This window comes from Fringilla coelebs, assembly GCF_963513975.1.
Source record: "Fringilla coelebs genome assembly, chromosome: 6".
NCBI classification, from domain to species: domain Eukaryota; kingdom Metazoa; phylum Chordata; class Aves; order Passeriformes; family Fringillidae; genus Fringilla; species Fringilla coelebs.
The window spans coordinates 45,160,462-45,184,842 of record NC_140034.1 but is presented as its reverse complement, the minus strand read 5'-3'; the positions used below and the strand labels follow the sequence as shown (position 1 = coordinate 45,184,842).

The 24,381-nt window shown below is 46.3% G+C and overlaps 1 protein-coding gene across 3 annotated transcripts in view; it reads right to left on the bottom strand.

Moving 5' to 3' along the window:
* Positions 1 to 24,381, bottom strand: part of CRACR2B (calcium release activated channel regulator 2B) — a 46,085-nt gene that overhangs the window by 9,776 nt on the left and 11,928 nt on the right. For all 3 annotated transcript variants that reach the window (XM_084207257.1, XM_084207259.1, XM_084207258.1), the window contains exons 2-11: positions 16,789 to 17,044; positions 15,265 to 15,376; positions 12,625 to 12,799; positions 10,288 to 10,434; positions 9,894 to 9,984; positions 9,678 to 9,770; positions 6,572 to 6,759; positions 5,848 to 5,919; positions 5,364 to 5,418; positions 1,366 to 1,445 (exon numbers count right to left, since the gene is read on the bottom strand). In XM_084207257.1, the coding sequence (XP_084063383.1) occupies positions 1,366 to 1,445; positions 5,364 to 5,418; positions 5,848 to 5,919; positions 6,572 to 6,759; positions 9,678 to 9,770; positions 9,894 to 9,984; positions 10,288 to 10,434; positions 12,625 to 12,799; positions 15,265 to 15,376; positions 16,789 to 17,001 (1,226 nt within the window). In that variant the 5' untranslated portion in view covers positions 17,002 to 17,044. The remainder of the gene's footprint in view (positions 1 to 1,365; positions 1,446 to 5,363; positions 5,419 to 5,847; positions 5,920 to 6,571; positions 6,760 to 9,677; positions 9,771 to 9,893; positions 9,985 to 10,287; positions 10,435 to 12,624; positions 12,800 to 15,264; positions 15,377 to 16,788; positions 17,045 to 24,381) is intronic.

Here is a 24,381-nt window from a genome sequence, read left to right as displayed (position 1 = left end):
TCTCAGGCTCTGGAGAATGATGCCCATCTCCCAAGGCTGGCAAAATCACACAATGAGGAGTCTCAAGACCCTCTTTAGTGGGAGCAAAGGGAAACACAAAACTCTGAACAGTGACCCCAGATCTAATGGGTTTCTTTTCATGTTTCTCAAGGAATGTGGTGTGTCACAGCACCGGGACAGAAATGACACAAACAACTACTTCTCCCCTTCTCTCATCACCTTCATTGCCAAACTTCTCCAGCTGTAAAGCCTTTCCAGGAAGTTTATTCCAGTAGCAGCTACAAGGATCTTTGCAAGAAATAATTGGGGAGGAAGATGGGACAACTTGGTTATCTGATTCAATGGATAGAATGTGGCAGTCACACAACCATGAAAGAGCTCTGCCTCAGACCTCACCAGGCAACCTCCTACCCTGGGCTCAAGAATCAGCCCTCTCCAGAGTCTGCCTGGTTTTCCATAAGTCCACGAGCCAAGAAGCCTTGAGCTAAATCCTTAAATGCCACTACCAGAACTGCAAGCGTTAAGGGTGAGTTGAAGTTGGAAGAAACAGAGCCTACACCTTGTGTCTCTGGCTGGCACCAGGAGAAACTGAGGAACAATGGGACTTTCTGCAGAGACCTGGTAAGAAGCAGAGGAGCACACTGCCTCTAAAACTTGTTTGGGGCCAGCAGTTGCAGGCAAGACCCAGCTCCAAGCCAGGTCATTGTATATTCTGCATGCAGAGTAGGAAAAAAAATAAAAGGCCTTGGCCACACAGATGAGTTGCCTGCCCTGGCTGAAGGGAGGTTTGGTGTGCCAGGTGAGCATCTGCATAGGTGTAGAGGGAGATGAGCAGGATAAACCCATCTGGAGCCAGGCCCTCTCCCTGAGGCTTTCAGCTGCCAGAAAGAACCCAGCCCTTGTGCAATTTTTGCCCTCTCCCATGCCCCAGAGATAAGGACTCTGGCACGAGGCACCAGTGGACAGGATTTGTGCCTGAGGACAAACTGGCACACTTGGGAGTTGATCCAGTCATTTCAAGAGAGCTGTCTGACTCAGAAAGAGGCAGCCTTTGTGACTCCCACCCCATTAACAATCCCAGACCTTCTGGTGATATTTAAATTTTCTCCCCCATTGCTGCAGGCATAAGCAGCAGCAGGGCCACCTCCCTGTGAAATTAGTGAACAGTATCCTCAGCTTCACGCTGAGCTAACACCACCTGATGCCAAGAGACAGCTAAAGCCACAAAAAAGCTGCACCCCACCTCACTCCCAAAACCAGCCAGCACCAAGGTGGGAGAACCAGACCCAGGACACAGCTTGACTGACAGGGTAGTGCAGTGGGCACGGACTGACACCATGGACACGACACAGACACCCATCTAACCGTTTGACAGGCTTGTCCTCCAGCAGGTAACTGCCTAGCACTGACCCTTTCTTCAACAGGGGATTTTTGTTCTGAGGCACCTGGAAGTTGAAAAGAGAAGGAATGAAGAATGTGATTACAGCCCCAGTTCAACCTCTCCCACCTCTGTAGAGCACTTTGGGGAGGCAAGGCTGGAGCCCTGGCAGCCCCACACCATGCAGTGATAGTGCCTCACTGGAAGGCTGAAAGAGGTGAGCACAGGGCTTGCTTTCCTCAGTTCAAATAATTTAATTCCTGCAAGAAGCCATCACTGTTGCTGCTTTCTCCTTCACTTTAAAATCCATCAGAATGGTGATGCCCCTAACTGATTTCTTCCTCTAGCCAGCCAGAATTGTTATTTTCTGGCTTGTTCTCCACTTGGTCTCACAGCTGAATCTCTTCCCCCACCTGCCTCTTTCTTATGCTGATGTTTTGTGGGCCAGACCAATTGCCCTTTCCTCAGAAGACACTAATACCCTTCCTCAACCTGTACTCACCTAGAGCTGCACAGGAACCCCAGGAAAGGGAGGGGGCAGCTCAGGAAAGGAAGGAGGCAGCTCTACAAAGGGTGGTGTACATGCTCTGCCTTACACCAGCATCCCTCCCCATGCTTTCCTCCTACTTACCACAGAATGAACACTTCCTACAGCCAGTATTTACCAGCTCCTCAGAGAAGGAGAAAGCAGGACAACCTCTCTCCCAACCCTCTTCCCCCCATACAGCAGCATTGCCATTCCCAGCAGAGTCACTGCTCTGGCCACACAACTCAATGTGAAGTGAGAGACAGCATGGAAAGGTACCCATCACATGGGCACTAGGGGAAAGGGAGAGGTATTCAGTCTGCAAATCTGAAGATTTCTAACACGTCCTTACTGGTTATTTTGGGGGGAAAGGTGGAGGAAGAAGGGTTTGCAGTCTGCCAGATCTGCCTCTCTCAGCAGTTTTGAACTGACCAAACACCTGCAGGCAGCTCTGGACAGGCCTTCCTTCATGCTTCCCAAAGCCTAGGGGAGTACAAAGATTATTTCTTCAATAATCCTTACTGAAGGCTCATTTTAAAATGCAAAAACATTAGGAAGCTGTTCTGTTTGTCAGAATTCCCAGAACACCTTTACTGCAATGCAGTCTAACAAAGGGAGACACTCCAGACTCCACAGAGGGCCTGACCCAACTAGGAGCTTTGCACAGAAAGAGCAAAACATTTTTTACATATGAAACTGATGTTCAAAAGAACATCTCCAGCCACAGAAACAATCCAGCACTGAGAGGCTCACAAGGGTGCAGCACAAATCTCCCAAAGCAAATTACTCCCAAGCCCATAACAACACTCCAGTCAACACAGCCAGGCTGTGGTACAGACAACCAGTGGTTCTCCAGCTGGGACAGAAGGGCAAGTTTTCATTGTTTGAGCAGCTTCACTCGAGGGCACCCTCTAGCTACACAGGAGGAGGAAATTGTGTTACTGGCCACTGGAGCTGAGTTACAACCTTTAAGTCACCTGTGGAGCAAAAGGACTCCCACACAACCTGCTCTGCCACCACCTTACCTGGAGAGGGAACAGCCTGCAGAGCACGGACTTGGGTAAGAAAGGAGGAACAATGGGGCATGTTTTGCCATTGGTTCTGCCATGCTTTATTGGCCTGCCAGGTTTGTGTAACATTTGGCTTTTCACCAGGAAGATAAAGGGACAGATGCGACATCACAGCTGTGTAACACATGATGACAAGGATTCTGCAACAGCACATGTACAAGCATTTTGGATGGGAAAGACTGTGGTTTACCAGAGAAATAAAAATACATGTCAAAAGTAGTCAAAGTACCAAAACACTCTTCATGATGAACAGATTTGAAATTTGCTCTGTCAACATAAAGCATACAAGCATAACTCCACAGCCAGATGGGTCATGGGTGTGAAACTGAACCTGCAACTCCTGGGTCTTAAAAATACCCGTCAGTGGTTTGCACATTGACAGAAATAGCCACATATCCCTATCTGTGAGCCAGCCTCTCTTCCTAGGACAAGAGAGTGCCCCACAGTGCAGTGGGGCCAGGGTCTGCTCACCCTGGCAAGGCAAGAAACTCTTATGAAGAGCAAGGTATTAAGCTGGGAACTGAGAAGAGCGAAGGAGCAGTGACTGGGTTGCTATCAGCCACATACAGCCCAACTCCTCCTACCAACCACTTCAAAATCTTTGCTATGAAAGAACCTCTGTTCACCACACCTTGATTTCACAGAAATAACTCTTTCCAGCACTAAAAGAGGGTATTAAGGCCTTGGGTCTCTTTTTAGCCTGTAAAAGCACTGATAGTCTCTGGCAGAGAGTGTGTCGCACACTAAGGATCCCCATCAGAAGGCTGGACTCTCCTTTTTGCTTCTGCAGGGAAGTATTGCCATTTCTTCCTCCCTTACTGTGAGACAGCTGGAGAGCAGACCTTCTGCAGGTGTATGATGACAGCAGCATCTCTGCAAGCCCTTGGAGCCCTGCTTCCCTGCGGACTGAAATGAGAGCAGCCAAAGGAAAAAACCTTATTCCAGTACAGGCTTCAACTGCCCAGCAAGACACAGCCTTGCCAGATGAACAGTGGTGGTAGGAGTTCACCCTGTGCCTCCTCCCCTATTGCCAGTGCTGGGAGAAGGGAGAAAGCAGCCCCTCTGTGCTTTGACTCTCTGCTAGGCTCTCTCTTGGGTCCCCCTGCAGCAGCAGGTCTTAGCAAGACAAGAACAGAGGAGAAGCAGACAAGCTTTGCACACACAGAGGTACAGACATGAGCTGTGGTCTCCACAGGCCACCCACCCACCCACAGGAACCCACGAGCTGATGAAGCACAACACATGGAAAGAGAAGAAACCATTTTCTTTGCCTGCTTGCATTGGACTCTGCTACAGAGTGACTGTGTTTATGGCTTTTCCAAGAGGGAGCAAGAAGCTCTGGTGTACATCCACATAGTTAGCAGCTTTAAAAATGAAGATTGAATAAAAAAAATCATCCGGACTTTAGAAACACACATACCTCACCTCTATCCAAAATTGTCACTGACATTATTTTATACACTCTCCACCTGGAGAACTCCAACCTCTGGACTGAACAGGGCATTTTGTCTCCCATACAGGCACAATCCCTGTGTTTCCTTCCAGAGTCATTTACGCAGCAGTCAAAAAAGCTCTTGCAGCCTATCACAGCTTATCACTGTCCTCCCAGCAAGTCACCTACTTCCAGATCTTCAGGTGGGGCATGATCCCAGAGCAGGCAAAGACATGGTGGCAAGGATGGGTCCTAGAGGGCAGAGCAGCTGTGCAAGCAACATTTGGGAACACAAAAGCTTTATAATGAAAAAATAATAAGAATTAAAAATAGACCACATATCTGTGCTTATCTTGGTGCCTGGGAAAGGCCAGAGATTGACAGTTCCAGACGGGAGAGATCCTGCTTTCTCCTAGTTCTCTGACACAAGGCTCACTGCTGCACCCAGCAGAGTTCACAGGAATGGGGAGCTCCTGAGAGGAAACTCTGAAAACACCTGCTACAAACTCAGGGGGTCAGAAAAACTCCAAAACCCTCCTGTACCACTCCATGCCCAGTCAGCCAGCAGCACATCTGAGAATCCATCTTCCTCCTCACCACCCAGCTCCAGGATGCATCCAGCTTCTCTCCCCTCCTTGCATGTGCCCAGTGCCTGGCACAACACACAGACCCACACGTGCAGCAGGCAGCACCCACTGCAGCCCTGCACAGTGCTGTGTGACAGTCCCCAGCCAACGTGCCCTGGGTTAAACCCAGGCAGCTGGCAGCAGCAACCAGCAGAGCTTGCCTCCAGCACGGACACAGAGGCGCTGTAAAGTCTGTATTAAGCACAACACCAGGCCCCGAGAGCTCTTGTCATTGTCCCCCGTGGAAGTGACAGGCCCCCGAGTGGTGACAGCAACAGCAGCAGATGAGAGGAGGGTGGTTGGGAATTAAGGTTTTCTTTCTTAGACTAACCAGCTTCTTGGCTTCAAAAGCATCTCGCTCATCTCGAAGTTTCTTGTTCATTTCTCTGCTCCATAGGAAGACACAGGAAAGACACAATGAGATGCTTGTCAAAAATTAAGTAAACCTCAGCATTTGAAAGTGAGAACAGAAAGAGAGCTTGGGAACAGAGATAAAGATGTTGTTTATAGCCAGATGTGTTGGGATTTCCACGTATCCCGCCAAGGTCATGGGCTCTACATGGTTGCTTTAGCCAGCAGGAAAGCCTAAATTCCTCCAGAGGAGGGATTACCTCGCAAAATAACATAGTCTGTAATGTGCCAGAGCTGGCCAAATTGCACAACTCTGTCTGGACCTAGAAAAGCAAGCAGAGTCTAAACACTGCTTGAATACATCCCTGTAGCTTTCCATGGGAGAAATGAGCACAGTGCTGAAACCTCAGCCCTCTACAGGCTTAAGAGCTCAGCATTTCCCTCCAGCTTTCACCAGTTCTCACCTGAGGAGCTCCAGCTGTCGAAGGAGGCTTTGTTTCTCTTTCTGCATGTTCTTGGAGACTCTAAACACATCCCTGGACAAAAGATATTTTAAAATAAGAGGAAATAAATTAATGGGAAAGAAAATACAAACATCCCTCTCTCAGGGGCACTCATGGTATTCTCAAAGACAAGGGTGTGCCTTATGCTTAGCAGAATTCAGAGGAAGCAGCACTGTTCTGGGAGCCGGGATGATTGTACCAGAGCTCTCTTGCTCTCCTCAAATATGAGAGCAGGCAACTCATCCTCTCCAGTTCCTCAGCTGCTGGAAATGGGAAGGATACTCACTGCCATCGGGATCTGAAACCTCTCAATGTTTTATACAGGTATTGTTAGATTTAACCCAGAAATGGAAACAGAACTGATTAGAAGATCTTTAAAGCAAACATTATAGAGGGGACGATGAACTGGAAAATACATGGAGAAGCCTCCTTTAGGCTGAGGAACATCTGTATTTTTGTACTGATTTTCTAAACATATTCATTTCCCACAGAAGGTAGGCAAGAGTTAGCAATATCACTCTCTATTTAGCCCATAAGACCATTGGGATGCTTCTTCTTTTCCCCAAAACGTGACAGGCAATCTTCTAATGAGACCAAGGCTCCTAACTAGGGATACTTATTAATTAACTGCTTGCCCACCTTTCCTTCTCTGTCCATGTACTTGCCCTTTTCTGTTTTTTCCCACCTGTCCTTCTGCTCTTGCTCAATCTGAGCCTCTTTCTGGAGCTTCTGTAATTGTCCCTTCACTGCCTCTAGCTCCCATTTGCTTTTCTCCAGCTCTTCCAGCAGGTTTTCATTCAGGTGCCGGAGCCTTTCGTTCTGCACACGCGTCTCCAGCTGCTCCGAGTTCAGTGACTGTAGCTGATGTTCCAGCTGCAATGGGAGAGGAGGAAGAGGAGGGGTTAAACACAGAGGAAGGGTTTTGTGCTACAATCACAACTGCAAAAACAAGCTGAAAAAGCAGATGCAAACAGTGAGGCACAAGGGGGTAAAAAACCCGTAAGTCTACAGAGCCACCAGTGGCATCGAGAAAGTGAACTGGAAGGAATTCTCTCTCATCATGTCAGCACTGGGGAACCAAGCAATGCAATTAGGCACAGCTGAGGAACTGCTTCAGGCAGCAGGAGCAGCCTGATGCTGTCAGGCATTGTAGGACTCAGAGTGCAAATGGGGGTCAAAGGAGGACTGGAAAAATTTGGGTGGAAGCAGGGTTGTGTCTGTCAGGACTTATTAAGCAGAGTTGTTGAAGTGCATCCTCTAGTTTAGAGGCTTCCTGAGCCCATGGCAGCTGAAAGGAGGATATATTGAGGCGCTAGGGGCATTTCACACTACAGCTGGAAAGTGAAGCGATTGGGTGGCCTGCTAGAGACAGGACCTTGGGCTAGACATGTAATTTAAGTGCCACCGGGGCGCAGCTGCACTCTAGGCAGCACAAGCCCCCAGCACAACTAACAAGCCTGATTTGGGAAGTTCAAAGCATGCTGCCAGTGACTCAATTCCTTACAAATGGCTGGCATAGTCTGGAAAAGAGACAGACAGATGTAGCAGCCAAAGCTGCCCACCTCAGATGACATGGAGGGCATTCCAAGAGGGATCATGGTGACACTGCAGTATCCAGCCAGCCACACCAGCTAACCAGGGCCCTCTGCTGAAGCTCCTGCTACACAGAAATGCCAGTACCCATCTGAGAACTTACAGCCCAAAATAACAGCATGCAATCCATGCTCATAACTAGAGAGAAACACCAGGAATCAGGTCTGATCAGGGTAGCAGGTGGCAGAGTCAGCCTCCACATTTACACCTTCAGCTTGCCTTTTCTCTCAGCCTACTTTCTCCCCCCTCTCAAAAGAAAAATAAAGCAGTACACCATGGCAGAAGATAAAACGCTTTTTTCTTGCTACCCTCCTCTCTGCCAGCACACATGTACTACTGTCAAGAGCAGGAATTAATAGATCTGACGTTTCCTAGGTTCCTTGAAACACAAGCCTCACTTCTCTCCTCACGGAGGCTAGAAGGGCAAGCCACACCCAGCTTTGCCTGGAGTCCTCCACTCCTGTGGACACTGGGGAATATTTCAGCAAGACTGCATGAGCTGAGCAGTGGAGTTGAGACCAAAAACCAGCAATCCCTGCTTACAGCCTTCGGATCTTCCAATAAGTCAAGGAATCAGCTTTAAATAAAGCACACCTGCCCCCCCCTGAAAAGCCTCCATCGCACTCAATTCTCCCATGTATGTGGTCTGTCCTTGGAAGCGATGCTGTAGAATAGCACCCTCACAGTACCGGTCTTAGGCCACAAGAGGGACCCGATTATCCACGCAGCTCAGTACAAGCCTCCGTTAAGAGCACCAGAGCTGACTATTTGAGTAACAGCAACAGCAAGTGTCCATGAAGCCCAAGTTTTCTACTCTGTCCCTCAGCAAGAGGAGATGCTACCTAGGAAGAGCATGCCTGAGCTCCTAACTATGGTCCATTCCACTCATATACCCCTTCCATCTATGGTCCCTGGACTAGGGATGCTAGAGACCACATCTCTGACTATTCTTCCTTTCAATGAATATTTACAAGCCTATTTGTTTGTCCAATTCATTTTTGAACTGCTGATACTGCCTGCCTCTTGGGGCCAAAAGTCCAGCACTGATCTCTATATAAAGAAGTGTGTTCTTCTAAATCAAATTCATACTGGTGTCATTGAGTGTCCCTCACCTTGGCTCTTGCAGGACTCGGGGAATAACAGTTTTGTGTGGACCTTATCCATCACTTTTCTGAGTTCATAAATCTCACATGCATCTTCCCTCAAAAATCACATGCACCTTCTCTCCAAAATCTAAAAGTCTAGACTTTCCTGGTTTCTCTTCCTGAGGCAAATTTTCCATTTTCTCAATAATATTAGCACTCTGTATTTCATACTTGAGAAGGACACAGTGGAATTAGAGGAGACCAGAACTGCACACACTAAGGCACATCAAAGATGTGGGCATTAGTAAAACCACATCCTCTATGCTATTCTCAATATCCTTGCTGATGGCACCTCAGTTGTGCTGGCTTTTCCAGATGCTGGACAATGAGCTGATGATTTCAGAGAAGTCCTGTTTTATCCACATCACAGCTGGGTATCCAACTGGGACACCCCCGGTCTTCAGCATCTTGCAGGTACCTGCCATGACTTGTTACTTTAGGGGCCACATCTCAGTTCTTGAGACACTGAGGAAAAAGACACCTGGAATGGACCATCCATACAAATGTCCATGCTGGGGATGGCAGGCTAAAGGGAAGCTTCTGCTTTGATCTTTTATGTGGATAATCAATCAGAATGTCATCCAGTGCCCAAATGCAAGTAATACAATATGCACCTCTCTAAGCGTCACAGAACTAACTGTTCACTCTGGATCATTTTGGAGTAGCCAGAATATAAAAACTAGAGAAATCTGGCTTTTATGTCCACACACATCTTCCTTACACACCAGAAAAAGCTTCAAACTCACAAATTTTTACCCCATCTTCCTTGCCAGCATTGTAAAATTGATAGGAAGATTGTGCCAAGAGAACACAGAGCAGATAAGAAAATGCATGAACAAAACATTCACAGAACAGCATTACAGCTGAAGACAAACCAATTATTTGACAAACCATCTCAACACCTTCAGAGACAGGAGAGGACTTCACTAGTTAGAGCCAAATTATCTAGTGCCAAACCCTCAGCAGCTGAACACCATTTTCCATCAGAAAATGCCTGAGCAGAAAGAAGCAGAGGGGAACGTGCTTTGGTAGAAAGGATTTGGATCCCATTACCTTCTTCTGGCGGTAGAGGATTTTCTCCAGCTCCTGCTCTTTGTTGTGCAGTTCCTTCTGGAGCAGGTTACTCCTGTCGTGTCTCAGCGCCTCCTGCAGAATTAAAGACACAGAACTGTGCACAGCACCCAGCACAGAGCTTTTCCTTGGCCAGATGAGCCACCACCTCTACTTCAGAACAAAGGAAGGTTGCCTTGAAGCCAAGAGAGAAAGTACCTGGCAGACCAGCCTCTCCCTTTCTGCTTTGATCTGTTGCTCCATTTCTTCATAAAGGCACCTGACTTCTCGATCATGGTCTGACTCCTTCCTACAAAACACAGGTGCAAGCAGGTCAGGAGAGAAAAAGAGTACAGAAAGGAAAGAGGAGGGTGGGAACAGATTCCTACTAACAGCTGTGTGGCACTGAGTGGGACTTTAACCAGACTGAATGTTATGGGTGAGGACTGCTGCAGAGCAAACCCATGGGAACAGACCAAGATAGAGTCATTTTATTACAGCAAGAAATATCTTTTTTACTGGTGCATCCGTAACCCAGTCTCTCCTTGCACCTGAGGCAGGATCCAAGCATCAGCTGGCTCCTGGCAGCAAATGGCCATGATGTTTTCCTTACCTCTTCAATGCTTGCTCCATAGACTCCTTCTCATGATTCACCTCCTTTATGTACGATGAAACACGCAACAGAAACTCTTCAAAATTGGATAAGAGCTCTGGACGCTCCTTTCGTAGGCGAGCCCAGAGCTCCCGAATCTCATGTGGGCTGCAGCAAGCACACAGGAGAGAAGGAAAGCAAAAGGGTTACTGTGTCATCTTATGGACTGCTATTCCAGCTCCAACATGCACTCAGGACAGACTGCCATTCTCCTGTGATGATCTCTGTTACACCATTACAGCAGAGAGGGAAATTGGACAGTGACAGAGCATGCTTGTGGAGTAAGATCTATTGTGAGGTCAAAATAAAGGAAGTCATCTGCAAAATGGAAAGAAAAATAATCTAGGAAGCAAACATGGAATGATTGCTTTTCCAAATATTCATAGATAAATTTGGTGTCTACATTAAGACTTGGAGAAATTAATATTCAGCAAATTTGCTATGTGTTATAGTCAAACTGTTATAGCACACAAAGTTTAGCACACATGACACATTATTGGTGTTTTTCTTACACTTAGACTGTACTGGTGGCTGCTACAGTCCTCCTTATTTTTTTAATAGGTTTGGAAACCGTGGCACAAAAAAAGATGCAAATTTGCTGAAGTGTCACATCAGAATAACAATGGAGGAAGCCCTGGAAAACCAAAGATGTCTTTTTCTGAACCTGCAATAATGATTACACTATTTTGACATTTAATTCATTGCAACTTGAACACAGTACTTCCAAACTTCATTCCAAAAGTGTCTTTTAAGCCTGCAGACATCACTTCATGCTTCTTTATAGGGAAGAGCTTCTTTAATTATTATTTTTTTAAATCATTAAACACTTTGGAAAAACTGCCTTGGAAGATACAGAATAATTATACCTATAGTCAGAATCCAAATAGCTATTTTTCTTTGCCTATGTATTTGTCTCCCTTAGTATTCTTTGGGGAAACACACAAGCAAAACAAACCAACCAAAAAGCTTTTGATTTCCTCTGCCAGTATTGCATAACAGCCTTCTTTTTCTGTCCCAAGTTTAAAAAGTTGTAGCACTTCATCAGATCTTTATATTCAAAATAAAATAACATATTGAGTCCTGCTAGGAAATGAAACTATTTATTTCTAGAAAAAGCAGTGAAAATTTCTCATATTCCTGCTTTCACCCCAATTAGCTTCTGTTTGATATTACTGCTCTACAACAGCTGGTTTGGCACAAAGATGTGACATGTAGTAGCTACTAAACTCATTGCATAAAACTGCCAGTAAGTGGTCAAAATAAAACACAAGATAATTCCACTTTGGACTTCTGCTTCTCAAAGCAGAGTTATAAACAGTAGAGACTGTTTTCCCAGAACATTAATATGGCCTTTCACAGTGTCATCCTGTTGTTTGAAGCGTTAAGAGCTTTCCAGAATTTCTTCCAGACAGAAGTTGTTTATCACTAAAACATGCAGGTGCTTTGCATCACAATGAAAATAAGGGGGGAAAAGTCTGGTTTGTGACAGATGCGCCTCTGAAAGCAGCAAACTCCATCACTTTCAGCTTCTGTCTCCAAACCTGTCCACCTCTTTCCCTAACCTGGACTGCTTCTTGCAGAATGGCAACACAGTTGGAGTGCAAAGCCTGAAAAGGAGGACAGCCACAGATGCAGCTGGGGACCCCAGGCCCTGCAGATGTGCATCAGTAAGAACCAGTTATGCATAATGTCTCATGTTGGTAAGCCTAAAAAAAGGCTGGATGACACTGGGGCCTGTAGACTCCACTGGGGCTATGTGCAAGGGCATTAGTAGTACCAAGTTTCTCACAGGAACCCCCCCTTTGCCCAGTTTAGCCTTTCACACTCTCTTCAAGACCAGCACAGTCCCGAGCAGCTCCTTGAGCACAGATCCTTCACAGAGACTCTTGGAACTGATTGTCTGAAAACATGTGAACAGTCACACACCATTCTGGAAGAGAGAGCACACTCGTCCCCCTTACCTCATCTAACCCTCGCATGCTTCTTTTCATTTGCTGCCTGTGCTGGACTTGCATGCCACCAGCTGTTCCATTTAACAGCTGTGTTATGAACTTGAATTTGGGAAACTCTGAAAAGCACCGAGCTAAAAGGAATTGGTAACCCACAAGGAAACCCAGACCACAGTGCATTTGCTACCAAGCACATGAAAACCCATGGCAGCAGTGCAGAGAGCCCACACAGTGCTTCAGAGAGCAAGCAGCTCAGTTCACCCTCTTTGGTCTTTTCTGGTACTTTGAAGTTTTGGTACTGCAAGATCAAAACACAGTAGAAGCAATGCCATATGACTCCCCTACTTACTCTTCAAACAACTGGGCTGCTCCAAGCTGCTCCATCATGGAACAGAATCGTTTCTCTTCATCATCATCATCTGCAGGCTCCAAGTCATCTGACCAGCCTGACTCAAAGGTCTCCTCGTGTCTGGAGTGATCCATTCTCCCAGCCCCTTGACACAATTCAATCCCTATTAACTTTCCTGGTGGAAGATGAAGAGAAGAAGAATAAATAAAGTCAAATTGGATGTCATTGAATGAGCTGCTATTTACATGGCAGCCTGACAGTGCTCCAGGAGAAGCCTCGTGCATGCTGCTGGTGCAGGATGCAGCTCCTGGTCAGTGAAGTGCCTCTTGCTCTGACGTCCCGAGTGATGTCAGTGTCCGTTCCGCAGCGCTGGGACTGACCCTGGCCGCCAGCCCAGCGCAGGCTGCCGGGCTCCGCTCACATCTGTGCGCGGATGAGCCACCACGCCCGGCCCCGGGCTGCCAGCACGGGAAGCGCGGCCGGAGCTCGCTGCGCACGGAGCGGCGCTCCGGGCTCAGCCAGCGCTGCCGCCGGACTGCGTGCCCCCGGCTGCACCATGCTGCAGCTCCTCCGCTTAAAAACAGGAGAGGAGGGGCTCAGTACCCTCCGCTCTGAGTCAAGCGCTGCGCAACAAGGACTGCCTCTAGCTAGGATTGTGTAGAGCAGAATGAACTCGCCCTCCAAGCACCTCCTCCTGCCCCGTCCCACGTCCAGACGGCTTCCAGCTATCGGGATTGTTTCGTGCTGAGAATGCCACGAGAACCTCCTGCTATGCAAGGCATGTGACAAATACTGGTGCTGGGAACAAATCTTTCTCAAAGAAACAAACCGAGCAGTCCTATCCAAAACAAAGCCCCTCATCTGTTTACAGAGGTCAGGCCTTCAGCCTGAGCTACTCTTCCTTTCCAAAATACATCTGCTTGGTTCAAAAGGCAGAAATTACATCCCAGCTAGGAAACTAGGAGTCAAAGGATGTTCACAGAGCACAGATGAGAACATGAAGCTACCCTAAGGGGAAAAATATCCATCGTTATTATACTTCAAGGACTCAACTTTACCTCTTCTTACCTCCATAAACCCAGAATTTAGCTGCTTCTCTCCCACTCTTAAAATGTGCTGTAAAAAAACTTGCAATGTGGAGAGCCAGGCCCTATTTAGTTAAGACCTGATGACCAGACAGTTAATTAAGGAGAATGGTTTAGATTAGGCACTTTTGATGTCTGCTTTTGAGGAAGAGTCATTATGTCTCATTATTTCTCTTTTACAGATGGGAAAATTGAAGTAGAGAATGATCTGAAGATTGTTTTGATATCCTAGAAGGAGCAAGGAGCCCTCTCAAGAAGCAGACTTGATTGAAGCTTGAACTGCTTTCCCTTGATTTGCTCCTGCACACTCCATAAGAAAGACAGCCAGGCCAAACTCTTGAGTTAGCGCCAAAGTCAGTCTGAAAAGGATTTCCGTGATGCCAGACACAAAGAATAACCATAAAGCAAAGAAATGCAGAAATTAAGTGCTTTGCCTAGACTGGAGCAAGTGCCATGGAGCCAGGCTGCCAGCACAGGGTGGTACCTGATACAAAGAGAAGACTTCCAGCAATGGCACTGAGGCAGGTGCCCTCATGATGCCCATGGGACAAATGCCTCATACAATGAGATTTGGGAGTAACCAAGTCATAACAGAGAAGGCACCGTGGATGCCAATGTGCCCAAATTGTGCCCATTCACTTGCTACATATATGGACTGGAAAGCCCCCACTCCTGACAGGACTCTTGTTTCTGCCAAAGAAGTGGAACCAGACAAGAAGGACAGAGGCACAGGGCAGGAACAGGTGTAGTCAGCAGGCACTCAGTGGAATAAAGAAGTCCCTGTACAGGCTGGGCCAAGACACAGGTTACTGGGTTTATTTAAATGAAATCTTTGCAACTTCTCCTCTCATGGTGGCTGTTTCTAACCATTCAAATTGCATCATTAAAAAGCCCTCTCTCCCAAGTTGTGAGAAACCTAGGAGCAAACAGAATCTGAGCAATCAGGACAGCAAAATTCAGGAGCCTCTTCCATCACTTCTGTAAACCCTAGACTACCTATGTACACTTGCTTTGACCTGATCCACTTAACACCTCTGCATGTCCAAAGAAGGCACTCTCAGAGGTGCAGATTTTCTGAGAGCTGACAAGGCAGATGAGCACCTGGGTGAGGACTCTGGTCAAGGATTAGTATTCTAGTGTTTGGAAAAGACAGCAGTAAGAAGGGAACAAAGGCTTATTTGCCAGTGTTCTAGCCTACCAACAAGGCTCCTACTAATGCCCTTGAACAGCAATGCTACCAGCTGGGGACAGTTGCCAAGGGACATATTTCCATACAGATGAACAACTTTCCAATCAGATAGCCAGGCACAGTTTGCAGCATGTACCCTCTCCAGCAGGAGATGTTCTGTGGCTGGCTCTAGCAGGTAGGCAGCACAAAGCCTCCAGGAGGGGGATACACACCCACCCTTCTCCAGTGATGCTCACATGAGCATGGGGCACTGTCCTGCACTGCTGGTGCAGCTTCAGCAGAACCACTGCACTGTCTTTCTTACCAACAAAAAACAGCCTGTCACAGGTGGGCTTTTTCCTTACTCTGCCTCTATGCAGTCCTTACCTAGACCCATGCTGAACTCCACAGGTGTCAGGTATCCTTTATTATTCTGTTCCAAGCTGTCAAAAACAGTCTCCAGCTGCTCAGGGGTTAGGGGGAGTTCACTCTGGAGCCGCTGCAAAGACAAAATAATGCACAAACTTGAGGCATAGCTCAAGTCTTCCCTGTGAGTGTCCCTGCCATCCTCAGCTCTGGCCCACAGCAATGTGCCCTTTCAGCACTGCATCCTGCCCAGTCTGCCAGTAGAGCTGAGTGATGACACTAACACCTGTCTGCAGTCATTGCTATGTTGACTTTTTCCATTACTGGATGATCAACCTGGACTTCAGAGAGGGAATTTCAGGTTATTTTGTTTGGAGAAAGCTCAACCTGCTTCCTCCCCACTACAGAAGCACTGTCTCTAGCTCACTGCCTGCCTCCCTCCCCTCCTGCTCAGAGGTGGCACTGCCAGCCTCCTGTGACCACAGCTGCTCCCAGGAGAGCTCTGGGCACAGCAGTACCAGCTCCCTCTCTTTGGCCAGGGAGGGAGGTCAGACATGTGGGTATCTGGATTCAGTTCCAAGCTCTTGCAGATCCTAAAGGAAATGTTCAGTCCATAACAGTGAGTTAGCTTTCCTCTGTCACCTTCTGCCTGCTGGGACTGTATCACTACTCCCATGGACAAGGAGCAAAACAATTCCCCTTCATAATGCACGTCCAGAGCACCTAGTGTGGAGGGGCACCCAAAGAAACAAATAACAAAGGGGTGTAGGCTAAAACCTCGTAACTGTCCATTAAACATGCAGCTTTACATAAAAACTTAATAAATTAATATAACTATAAAAATTAGGCATCACACCAAAGCAAAATGAGTCAATATTTAAAGTGGCATGAACCTGTCAAGTGTTATTTATGGATGTGGGGAGAGATGGGGCAGGAGAAAAACAATCCACATGTAACCTTTCTGATAAACTTTTAAAGCAAAAGTCACTAAGAACTACAAGGAATTTGTTAACAAGTACTTTTGTAATAGAAAGCAGCAAAACACATAATTGTAGAGCAAAGTTATGGCTCTGGTCAAAGGTGAATTCTTGGATTAGGCTTTAACTATGACTGTATAACTTTGTCATCTCAACTTTTTTTAGAGAGGTTGATGCTTTGTTCATTGTGTAGGTTTTTTGGGGGGCTTGTTTGGTTTTTTTTTTTAATTAGACCAAAGATTTTTTTTCCCCTCCAGATTTCCCATCCACTACCTACTTGATGTTTGTAAGAACAGTCATAACTTTTTTTATTTTATGCATTCCTTAAAAATTTTGAATTGCAGTCCCACTTGTCTCAGGAATTCCCTGGAGGTGCGAGGCCCTCCTGGGAATTTTAGTTCCTAGCAGGTGTCTGTGCCAGAGTCTGGTTCTTAGAAATCTGAATAAGACAGAAGGCACATGCACACCCACACTTGCCAAGAATGGAGGCGTGCCACATTGTCCCCTGTTTTGCCACCCATGACTTTACAGATCCTCCCAGGACAGAGGAAGACTTTTTTTCCCTCACCTGCATGTCCACCTTGGTGATAAAACCCTTCTCATCCTTGTCACACAGCTGGAAGAGCTCCCTTGCCTTCTCAAGCATCTCCACCTGCACATCTTCCAGTCTGCTCATTTGGCTGGGAGGAGAAACACGAGGAGCCACCCCATTCTCCTCACCCCCTTCCCCTTTTCCTTCCCAGCAGACATATCCCAAGAGCACTCCACTCTGGTTCTCCATCTTCTCAAAGTCTTCCTACCCCAGGCACGGCCAATCAGAAGAGCTGTGGGGCAGGAAACAGAGAAAACCCAGTCAAACGTGACCCTCCACTTCCAAGCCACACATGATATCCTTAAATGCCTCCATGGTTGACAGAACAACATTCAGCATCTGTATCTGAACAAATAACCTTTGAAGTCCCTTCCAACCCAAAGTATTCCATGGTTCTATGAACTGAGCAGAGGAGGGAAGGAAGTTTGTGTCTGAGACACACCACACTGAGGCACACACCACATATGGATTAAACCCTGTACACAAGGTGGGTGTGCTAAGCCTTCCACACATCTGTAACCCTCCGCCCTGCACCCAGCAGCAGGGCTCTGTGGCCATCTCTCCTCCTCTGCCTCAGACCCACAGTCCGGTCAGAGTTCTCTGCTGGTGAAAGCCAGCTGCCAAGGGAAGGTTTCAGTGGGGACAAGAGGGTGAGAAGGGAACATTAAAGCACACAGGTAAATCTGCATGGGAGCACAGTGACAGTCCCATGTCAGCTAAGATGGGGCTCAAACGCTGCAAGCTGCTCCTCCTCTGGTCTTGGTTTCTCTGGCAATAACATGTACTTTTCCTTCTCTTGTTGCTTTTCTGCAGCACACCTTCAAGCACCCAGCCTGCATTAAAACTGCAAAAACCCAGAGCAGGATGAGAACAGATAGGAGGATGATCTGTGCAAGTGACAGAAGAAAGAGAAGAAATGTCCCTCCCAGCCCTCTCTCAGCCAGGTCTTCTGCCTGGCCTTCCACCTCTGACATTTTCTTATTAACGCTTTCCAAATAGTAGCTCCATCTCTTTTTTTTTTTTTTTCCCATATGCTGTTACAGTACAAAGAAAGGTCAGACAATTCCTACACTGGGAAAAATTTAATAAGCTGGGCACTCCTGACCTCTTGCCTTTAAGAGTCTGTTTTGAGAACTCATGAGAATTTTAATCTGAAACATTCACCTTTATAGGAAGGAAACCACAAAACTATGGAGACATTTCAGAGGCCAAAGAAAATATTTCCCATCACTTACAAGTACCTAAAGCAAAAAGGAAGGGGAGCACCCATTTCAGCTTGGCACTGTGACTGTAAAATGCCTACAATGCTTCCCTACACCAAGCCACCTTCTGACTTACTGATCTCATGGAATCAGACACCTTTTCCAGACAGATCCTCTTCAGCAATGCCACCAGATTTCTGAAGCCTTGTTGCACCGATTGCTTTAGATTTCTCCGTCTGCAGACTTGTTTTCTGCATTGCAGGGCAGAAGTGAGCTGTGCAAGCAGGCTGAGAGCAGATTTAAACACTGCTGGACAAAGAGGGCTTGAGGGTTGGGTTGCTTGCGTTTTTTTAACCTCCAAGAAATTAAAAGCCACGTACAGATGCCACGATAACAAACAAACTAAATTCTGTTTGCACTGTTGGTACAATGGGAGGATAAAGAGCACGATGGCCAGGAAGAATGTCACATGTGAGCACGATAGGAAGCTGACACAAAAGGAGAAGGCGATTGCGCCCCACGCTCTCTGACTCCGTTTATTACTGCTGCTCCGTGAGCCAGCGGGTGGTTCTGCTTCACAGAACAAGCAGAACACTTCATTCCCCCTTTCAAATCACTGTTTTTCCAGGGCACCTCTGTTCCAAATAAATATCTGCTTAAGTGACACTCAACTCTGCAGAAGACTACCTATAAATGGGGACTATTATATGTTTCTATCAAGTAAACACCCCTGGCAAGCAATGGGCACAGAGTTGGACCCAAGCTATGGGGAACACAGCAGAGGAAGGAAAGGGAGAAAGCATAAAAAATAAGGAGGCAGACCATGTTTTTCTCTTTTGCTCTTTCTCAAACAAACCCTCCTACCAAACACTTTTTGTGTTATGGAGCCAACACAGCAAAATTTGGAGACTACACATTAGTGGACAGTCAACTTGCTTCTGATGGCAAGTCTGTGTGTTTAAGTCGTAAAGAAGTCAGAAGGAACACCAGCTTACTTTTCATGGTCAAGTAAAAGTGACAAAGCTGGCCTTGAAAGAAAAACAAAAAGGACCCAAATATCTTATGCTTCCTAGATTTTACAGGTGATTATGGTGAGGAATAACAGCCACACTGGTGAATGATAATTACTGGCTTCTACAGGCCACCTTCCTAAGGGTTTTTTCCAGACCCATTCCTTTTGCAAAGATACAGCCTCAGCACAAGCAGCATCCTGTTCCAGACAGCAGCAGGGGTGGAAAGCAAAAGGGATTTCAAAACAAGAGCCAGGACAGGATTGTAGAAAATAGCCAGAATAAGAAAAGGCACAAGTAAGTAAAGTTTTCTAAAACATCCCTCTAGCTGCCTAAGAGACACTGAGAACCCCAGAAGTAAAGATGACCTTACTTTCTTATTATCAGCTTCATCAGTTCTAGAGCAGCCCACACAGTTGATGTCTCCCCAGCTTTGCTGCAGCAAACAAAAGGTGCTGCAAGGAGGATGTTCTGTTCTTTCTCAGAGACATTTTTTTGAAGCTGAAATCCAACCCATTACATCCCTACCTCTAGCATTTCCTCATTTTATCAAAAGCCCAGCTGCACTGTAGCTCCCAAACACTGGCTGAGTTAAAAGCCTCTTAATTAGAAGAGCTGACATGGGAGCCTGACATGGAAAAAAGTCTGAAAGGATTTCAGTCGTGTAAAAGACCAAGCCCATTAATTCAGTGTTCAGAGCAGGAAGTCTCTTGTCCAAGCTGCTTCAAGTGGCTTCAAGCCAGATGTGACTTTTTCAATGGTGAGACAGCACTTGTAAAGGAGCAAAGCAGCAAATAAGAGAGAGCCCCAGGAAGCAAAACACATTGCAGCTCTGAGGGACTTCTCTCCCCGAAGCCTGTGACTGAGAAATTCTTCCTCTCTGTCCCTGTTTGCAAGGGCTCTGCATGGTACAGGTGGGGCACAAAGCAGATCTCAGTCTAACAAGTGCTGCCATACCTTCCCTAGTTACAGATCATCACTGCAAAGGACTGGGGCAGCAGCTTCATCAGCATGATGTACAAGATCACAGAAGGACCACTTTGAAAGAGACTGAGGTCATTGGAGTACCAGAACTGTGGACTAGCATCCAAAAGTGAGGGAAGCAGAGCTGGCTTAAGTGCAGAGAGATCAGCTTGGGAAGAACCATGCTTTCCTAACACAAGGGGCAAAGGCAGAGGAGATGTGTACAGGCAGCTAAGGCTTTTGGTCGGCAAACTTGCCAGGCTCTGCCAGAGAGATGACGTCAAGCCACCTCCAGTGACAAAGCCAGTGGTTGTTACCGAAACTTTTTGCCAGGATTAGTTTTTCCAGGTCCCTTCTGGCAGGAAAAGGTGAGCACCAGTAAGAATCAATTTCCACACTTAATCTGGAGACAGGACAATCTCTGCATCTTGAGCTGTTGATTTCCATCATAAAAAGGTGTGCAATGGGTCACAACAGAGTTGGTCGAGCCTAGCACCCTGCCCTCAACAGTGGCTGTGAATGGCTGGTGAAGGAAGAGTTACAGCAGGGCAAGCAAAGAGAAGACTTCCCTGAAGACATCTGCCAATTAACAGCCACTGTCAGCCTGGGGCAGTTCCTGAGCCACTGGCTCCTTCCTTATCTTCCAAGACACCTGTCCAGCCTCCCTTTGAAACTTTATGAAAGCATTCCCTGTTCCCATGAACATGCTGACGGAAACAGGGTGCCTGCTGCAGCCAGTGGCTGCTGACAGAGCTTCATGGGACTATTCCAGTTTTCTGGATACACAGTTCAACCAGCATCAACTCCACGAGAGATGGAGTCCTAACTTCACACAAGCCCTTCACCTCTGGGAACTGTGTTGGAGACCAAACACTCCTCTCCCAGGGCCTGGGATATATAATGGGAAGATGGGGAGTGCCAGTGATGGGAAGGCTCCAATTTCCCTGGCCAGCAATGTTCTTCTCGAGCCCTGTCTTCCCCCACCCCACAGGATTGGCTGCCTATGCTCAAGGTCAGCTCTGATACAGCACAGCCCAGGTTTGGGCAGTGTCCAACACCTCAAAAACCTGATCCAGAGCTATGGATAATACCAGGTAACCCCTGCCATAGTATGTGCTGGGGCTTAGCAAGCAAAAATTCACCTGCTCCTGCAAGATGACTTTCCCAGAGCATGGAAAGCAAACAGGTCTTCTCAGACACAGCACAGAACAGGAAATTGCCTGCCATAAAGAAAGCTAGCACCAGCTCCTGTGTTTCTACACTGAGGAAACTCAGACCAGTCTTACATGACTATTTTAACTACCTAAGGCATAAACTGAGTTTTGTCCTCTGCAAAGCTGTGGCAGAAAGTCAGCTGGCTCCCACGGGCTTGGCACTGTTTAGGAAAATCATTAGGCTTGAATTGTAACCCTGACTCAGCTGGCCATATGGCCGTGGGTAAGTCACGTCACCTGCCTATGCCTATAGACTGTCAGCTCCTCCAGTTTGTTTCCTGATGCTTGTGACAGCTGGCACTTTAAGATTCAATATCTGGAGACTGATATTTACATGTGAAATGCAAGCATCCAAATAGTTTCAAAGCCTCGAAGCTGAAGAATGAAAAACTTGAACACAGAAACTACAAATTTCAACAAACAGAAAGAACAGACACAAGTTGCTTTTCCGGGAAAAGGGAGGTACTACTTTCAAGGTAGCAATACAAGGTCATCATTTACAAATTACTGCCTCAAAAAACTTCTCTTGTAGCTGTAAGCAGTGTTAAAGAGGTACAGGAAATAAATAATATAAAAAAATGATAAAATGCTATCAACAGCCAAGCCCTTATCTTGGTGACCCTGACCACCATGTGCACATGACAACTTTGGGGTGTTGGGGTGTTTTTTTGTTTTTTCTACAACCTAATGACAAGGAGGGAAGGAAAGTGAGGAGTGCAGCCAAATTTCCACAGCTGGTCCTTAGATGACCCTAGTTACTGCAGTGCATTGTGCATGCACTGAATACACTGCATTCCTAGCAGTCCTCCCCAGTGCAAGACAATGAACCAACAGTTAATGAAGGAGGGAAAAACTAAGCACAACTGGCTAAGTGGCTTACCCAGGATTACAGAAGAGGGTTAGAAGCATTTGTTGTTTGGGTCCTGTAGAGGGAACCTATAAGGAAAAGCTTTCCTCTACCAACGAATTTTTGGTGACAGAGCGGTAGAAGGGAAAATTAAAGAAGAATAATATGTAGGTGTACCACAAACTGAAGTGCTCAGATACTTGCTGGGAGGTTTCCCAAAAGACATCCTCCTGTATCTCCGCCTAAGACAATATTATTAGAAACAACAAAACCACCCCCATACTAAAGCTAAATATTTAAGCCATTTATTTAAACAAATCAGAAGAACACACACCCTTTCCTTTCTATTCCTGAAGCAGAAAAAGAAGCCTTACCAATTCAAAGGAAGGAATTCACCAGGTGTTTAGGCACACAGTGATCACACTCCTGGTGCACACATTGGATGAGACAGTCTTGATGCCATACATGAGAAGTTACTACACAAAGAGGGCATGAAGGGTATCACTGGGTAAGGGATCACTGCAGCACAAGTGATCACTGCTGCTCCAGCACATTACAAATGCATCTTGGCCTGCTTTTGTTGTGCAGCAAAGCATTTGTTGCTTGGTCATGGAATGGACGCATCACGCAGGAGCGCGTGAGCTCCAGGTAAGTTTTACAAGAAAAGGGCAATAAAAACTTTACAGGTCCTTATACCATTTTATATCAAACATATGCCACTTGCTCTGTTTGTTCTACCTACCTTTTGCTCCCAAGGTTTTGAAAGCTAGCAATTGCTACACAAAGTGCTCATTGTAGGTCACAGTCACATCTACAAATCCCAGATTTTATAGCACTGTGAGATTTAGTGATCAAATATAGGTATTTACAGTTACTATCCTAGTTGCAGGCAAAAAGCACATATGGATTGACAAAAATCCCAGCCATACAAAACTGACTAGGTGAAGGAAGAGCAGAGACCTTGCCAGGGAAAGACACTGACTGCTGTGACAAACCAGCTTCCATAGATGCAGGACTTCCAAAAGCTGCTCAAAGGAACTGGGTACTCAATTGATGAAAATTATTTTTAAAGGCTCTGACAAGTCTCAGCCTGAAAAGGCTGGGAGAAGGGCAAAAAGAAAGTAGTTATTTCTCTAGTGTACTTTGTTCAAAATTAATTTTGCTCTTTCCCTTCTCTAAGAAATTTGTTTCCATTGTTTGGAATTTGTTTGGGTGGTTGTTGGGTTCTCCCTTCCCAAAGGGAATGGCAGGAAAAGAATACACTAAAAAATGAGAAAAACATCAATTGTTTTGTGAAAGCTTTTTTTCTTTTAAAAAAACCTAAGAAACCCATACACACCCTGGGCAGAAAGCCTGAAATCAGGTGTTCATATCTAGAGCTACACTTTACTCTCTCTCTTTTAATTGCCTGCACTTGACTGTATCCCTTCAAGGAAACAGGAACAAATCCAGGAACCTTTGTGTTGTTTATTCAGCAGGGGATTAGCCCAGCCTGATAGCCCTGAGCTAACCCCTGCTGCTGTACCTTGGATGACTTCATCGTGGGATATGCCAGTAGGATACCGAGGTATATCCCAGAAACACCGACAAGCTCAAGAGACTTCACCATTCGGAAGAGCAACTTAAAAAGAGGCTCTGCTGCAATTCACTATTTCCCTCACCAAAGCTCATCAAAGAGGAATTATCAACTTTATTATCAGCTTCTTGATCTTTGCTAAAAAAATCTTGCCATGGGGAAAGTTGTTTGAATCAGACTCTATTCTCTTATCACCAAGCAACCTGAGAGTGGTAATGGTTCTCTTTTTCCATTTCAAGAGGTGAACAAATAAACTTGTTAAATCTGCACTCACCCATGCTTCCTGATTCGACAGCTCAACAGAAACCACCGACTGTGCCAACAGCTATCAACATAAGCAGTCTGCAACATAGATAGGTATTTACAGCATCCCAAAACAACATCCTTCACCCCAGAAATTGCCACAAGTCCTCCGTCACACCCTCGTGCTGCCCCCAGCTTTGGCACTGCCAGCTAGTGGCATTTTGCAGCTCTCTCACACTGGCACAGCACTGGCACAACAAACAGTGAGGGAAAGTGTTTGCACTGGAACCTCTCCTACTAATTGGGCTTTTGGCTTTGCTGGGTTGTTTTGCTTTGGGAATGGAGAGAGAAAGCATCAGTTTTTCCTCTAATAATATTTGGGCCAAGAGTTAATTCTCAGCAATTAAAAACAAAATCCAAACCACATTTTTTCCATAAACAGCTAATGGTCTTGGATCGGTCAGTGTAACTAGCACACAGCGGATTTCTCAGAAAATAAAGAGCACGCCTGCAA